A 4,686-nucleotide genomic window follows, 5' to 3' on the forward strand; every position below is an offset into this window, starting at 1 on the left:
GGGAAGGAGTAGTTCACACTGTACTTGCTAATCCTGTAGCAGCACTGATGAGGCTAGGAGGATGGAGTGATGTGGAACCTTTAGCCAGAGATGAACATGTGAGCAAAAAGCAAAATCTACCTTCTAGTCTTTCAGGTAGATTATATACAATATACTCCTATTTATCCAAAACGCAATTATCCAAACCTCTGCATTATCGAAATCCCTTCCTTGTCCCCCAGCATGAGATACATGCTCTCTGCAGCGTGTATCTTATGCGGGAGGATAAGGAAAGGATTCAGATAATGTGGAGGTTTGGATAATAGAGCAGACACTACTAGCCAGGACTGCAAGAAGGATGAGCCCCCGGCTGCAGAGAAGACCATCCTGCTGCTGAATGAGCCCTCTGCAGCACTGCTGTCATGGGAGTGAATGGGGCTAAGACAGCAGAGCTGCAGAGGGCTCATTCAGCAGCAGGATGGTCTTCTCTGCAGCCGGGGGCTCATCCTTCTTGCAGTCCTGGCTAGTAGTGTCTGCTCTATTATCCAAACCTCCACATTATCTGAATCCTTTCCTTATCCTCCCGCATAAGATACACGCTGCAGAGAGCATGTATCTCATGCTGGGGGACAAGGAAGGGATTTCGATAATGCAGAGGTTTGGATAATAGCGTTTTGGATAAATAGGAGTATATTGTATATAATCTACCTGAAAGACTAGAAGGTAGATTTTGCTTTTTGCTCACATGTTCATCTCTGGCTAAAGGTTCCACATCACTCCATCCTCCTAGCCTCATCAGTGCTGCTACAGGATTAGCAAGTACAGTGTGAACTACTCCTTCCCAAAGGCAAAAAGCTGCCCCTGCTATCAGTGGTTAAGAAGTTTAGTAATCCATCCAAACTTGAGGACAAAACTGTTCCCCCGACATCAGGCAGAAATACAGATGCTGGGTATACAACCAATCACCTTTCACTCTAATTAGTGCAATAATTGATCAAAGCAAACAGCACAGAACTGAGATTGGAGAAGTAGAGTCTGCAGACCCAATGGTGGGTAACAGTTTCAGCAAAGATAATTTTTACAACTTAAACATCCTTGTAACCTGAACTACAACAGCTGTCTGCAATGGCAGCACCAGAATTTAACTCAAACATTCTCTTTCTGTTGCCTTAGGGCAAGAATATAGAGCATTAGAAATAGTCACAAAGCGTTGTTAAATTATCTTAGTACTATGATATACATCCAATTTGCTCAATATTTTAGTCTATATGAACTTGATATTTATCAGCCAGACAAATTTCTTTAAAAGGTGTCATTCCAAATGCCTGTGTCTTCCCGTAGGTGTTCTTTAGCCTTTGAACCATTCAGAACACTTGGCTTTGCAGTCACCACTTTATGAATGACGTGTTCAGCACTTGTATTTTCAGCTGAAATATTTAATTGTAAAATGTTAGTTATTTCTTAACTTTTCATAATAAAAGCTGCAATTCACATGATTTTACTTAGTCACATTAAGTCACAGGATACTGTTGAGTTACAAAAACAACGAGGAGTCTGCTGGCACCTTAAAGATTAACAGATTTATTTAGGCATAAGCTTTCGTGGGTAAAAAATGCACTTCTTCAGATGCATGGAGTGAAAATTACAGATACAGACAATATATATTGGCACCAATATCAATACCAAGAGAGGGAAAATTGCCTTTGTAGTGAGCCAGCCACTCCCTTAACACCATCAATTTGGGCTTGAATAGAGACTGGGAGTGGCTGGCTCACTACAACAGCAATTCTCTCTCTCTTGGTATTGACACCTCCTCATCAGCTATTGGGAGTGGACCACATCCACCCTGACTGAACTGGCCTTCAACATTGTTTCTCCACTTGTAAAGTAACGCCCTTCTCTTCATGTGCCAATATATATTTATGCCTGTATCTGTAATTTTCACTCCATGCATCTGAAGAAGTGGGTTTTTTACCCAGGAAAGCTTGAGCCCAAATAAATCTGTTAGTCTTTAAGATGCCACCAGACTCCTCGTTGTTTTTGTGGATACAGACGAACAAGGCTACCCCTCTGGATGTTGAGTTACAATAAGTCATCCAATGCAAACTGTGATTTTTGCTCTTGAATATACAATTCAAATTCTGCTCTATATGGTTACACAAGTTATCCAGTCAGTGAACAGAAATCCTGTGTAATTTATGTAACTAATAGTTTAAACTGGATATTAATTAGCAAAATCTATAATCTGCATACGTTCCAACACAAGATGTTTTTCCCTGAAAAAAGTCACTCATGTCACATAATGAAAATGAAAGTTTCTCACATAGAAAAGAACTACAAAATGCAAATATATCACTTGCTTAGTTCTAGTCATTAGGTTACAGCCTAATATTTCACTGAGATGCCAATCTCTGAACACATAAACTACAAAGAGGTGCACCTTAAGAAGCTAAATACCCAAGGGGCATCACGTGGAACTTAGGGAATTAATTACACAAGGATTGGAATTTGACATGATAATTGGGGAACAAGCACTGAGAAGAATGAGGCAACTTGGTTCCTGGGAGGCAGGGTGAGACTGGAACTTGCCTGGAGTAAATCCAGACTGCTTCTTCACAGCCAGGACCCACCCTCCTGCTGTTGCTCTCTTCTTCAAACCAGGAAGTAGCATGGGACAAGTGGTGAATATCTGCAGCGGAGGCCAGTGAAGGAAAGAAACTGACCAGCAAGGAGTGGAATGAAGTATGAAGCAGGAGACTTTACACACACCAAAGGAGAACATTTCACATACTCATGGGAGCAGATTTTATTGTTGGCGTGTGGTTGGGAGAAATGAGATGAAAATATTAGTCTTGAATGCTGTGGACATTAACACTTAGCATGGAGGAAGAATCAGAGACTGAAGCTCAAAGTATACCAAAATAGAAGTGGTAGCAGCTACAGTCCCATTGTAAAGGCTAGGAGTACTTGTGGCACCTTAGAGACTAACAAATTTATTTCAGCATAAGCTTTCGTGGGCTACAGCCCACTTCTTTGGATGCATAGAATGGAACACACAGACAGGAGATATTTATACATACCAAGAACATGAAAAGGTGGAAGTATGCATACCAACAGGAAGAGTCTGACACCAGCAAAAACCTACATATATTTTTAAACAAGTTCTCACAGTCAAGGGTCTGTTCAGTCAAAATCACATGCAATATGCTTTACGGTGGGGCTTGACCCCCTCCGATGAAAGATTATTTGTTTATCCTGATCTTAACAATATTTTTCATTTAAAAAGAGAAAGCTGAGCATTCATGTTCTAAATAGATAGGAAATAGAAAGAAGAACTACACAAAGAACTTACCTGTGTTTCTTTCATACACAACAACATGTTGAGTTAATAAATCTTTAAGCCTTTTTATTTCTTCAGAAAGTTTCTTGTACTCCTGGAATAAAAAATATTTTTAAAACGGACAATATGTTTTGCCTAAATACATATGTCTACTTAAAAACTCAGTTTGCATCGAGTATAAAACGTCCAACCATAGTTATAAGGGCAGCCACTGGGGGAAGAAAAACATGTTTGGAATCTTGATTTACCAGATGACTGGAGGATAGCTACCAATTTTTAAAAAAGTTTCTAGAAGCAATCCTGGCAATTACAGGGCAGTAAGTCTAATTTCAGTACCATTCAAACTGGTTGAAACTACAGTATAAAACAGAATTATCACACACACAGATAAACACGATTTGTTGGGGAAGAGTCAACATGGCTTTTGTAAAGAGAAATCATGCCTCACCAATCTATGAGAATTTTTTGAGGAGGTCAACAAACATGTGGATAAGGGTGATTCAGTGGATACAGTGTACTTGCACTTTCAGAAAGACTTGACAAGGCCCCTCACCGAAGGCTCTTAAGTAAAATAAGCAGTCACAGGATAAGAAGAAAAGTCCTCTCATCAATCAGTAACCACTTAAAAGACAGGAAACAAAGGGTAGGAATAAATGCTGTTTTCAGAAAAGAGAGAGGTAAATAAAGGCATCCCCCAGGGATCAGTACTGGGACTAGTGCTGTCCAACATGTTTATAAATGATTTGGACAACAAGGTAAACAGTGAGGTGGCAAAATTGGCAGACAATACAAAATTACTCAAAATAGTTAATTCCAAAGCAGACAGAAAGAGTTACAATGGGATATCACAAAATTGGGTGACTGAGCAACAAAATGGCAAATGAAATTCCATGTTGATACATGCAAAGTAATGCACATTGGAAAAGATAATATCAACTATACAAATAAAATGATGGCCTCTAAATTAGCTATTACCACTCAAGAAAGAGATATTGGAGCCATTGTAGATAGTTCTTTGACAATATCTGCTCAATGTGCAGAGGCATTCAAAAAAGGATGGGTAATAAGACAGATAACATCACAATGCTACTATATAAATCCGTAGTATGCCTACACCCTGAATACTGAATGTAGTTTTGGTTCCCAATTCTCAAAAAATATATATTAAAATTGGAAAAGGTACAAAGAAGAGCAACAAAAAATATTAGGGGTATGCAATAACTTCCATATGGGGAGAGATTAAAAAGACTGGGACTACGCATCTTAGAAAACAGATGATGAAGAGGAGATATGATAAGAGGTCTATAAAACTATAGACTCATAGACTTTAAGGTCAGAAGGGACCATTATGATCATCTAGTTTGACC

General features: G+C 39.2%; 1 protein-coding gene across 4 annotated transcripts in view; it reads right to left on the minus strand.

Moving 5' to 3' along the window:
- Window positions 1-332: 332 nt before the first annotated feature.
- GNPTG (N-acetylglucosamine-1-phosphate transferase subunit gamma) overlaps window positions 333-4,686 on the minus strand; it is a 26,698-nt gene continuing 22,344 nt past the window's right edge. For all 4 annotated transcript variants that reach the window (XM_032789476.2, XM_032789475.2, XM_075061301.1 and 1 more), the window contains 2 exons: window positions 3,332-3,413; window positions 333-1,406 (listed from right to left, as the gene is read on the minus strand). In XM_032789476.2, coding sequence (XP_032645367.1) covers window positions 1,282-1,406; window positions 3,332-3,413 — 207 coding nt within the window. In that variant the 3' untranslated portion in view covers window positions 333-1,281. The remainder of the gene's footprint in view (window positions 1,407-3,331; window positions 3,414-4,686) is intronic.

Source organism: Chelonoidis abingdonii, unplaced genomic scaffold (genome assembly GCF_003597395.2).
Source record: "Chelonoidis abingdonii isolate Lonesome George unplaced genomic scaffold, CheloAbing_2.0 scaffold0003, whole genome shotgun sequence".
NCBI classification, from domain to species: Eukaryota; Metazoa; Chordata; order Testudines; family Testudinidae; genus Chelonoidis; species Chelonoidis abingdonii.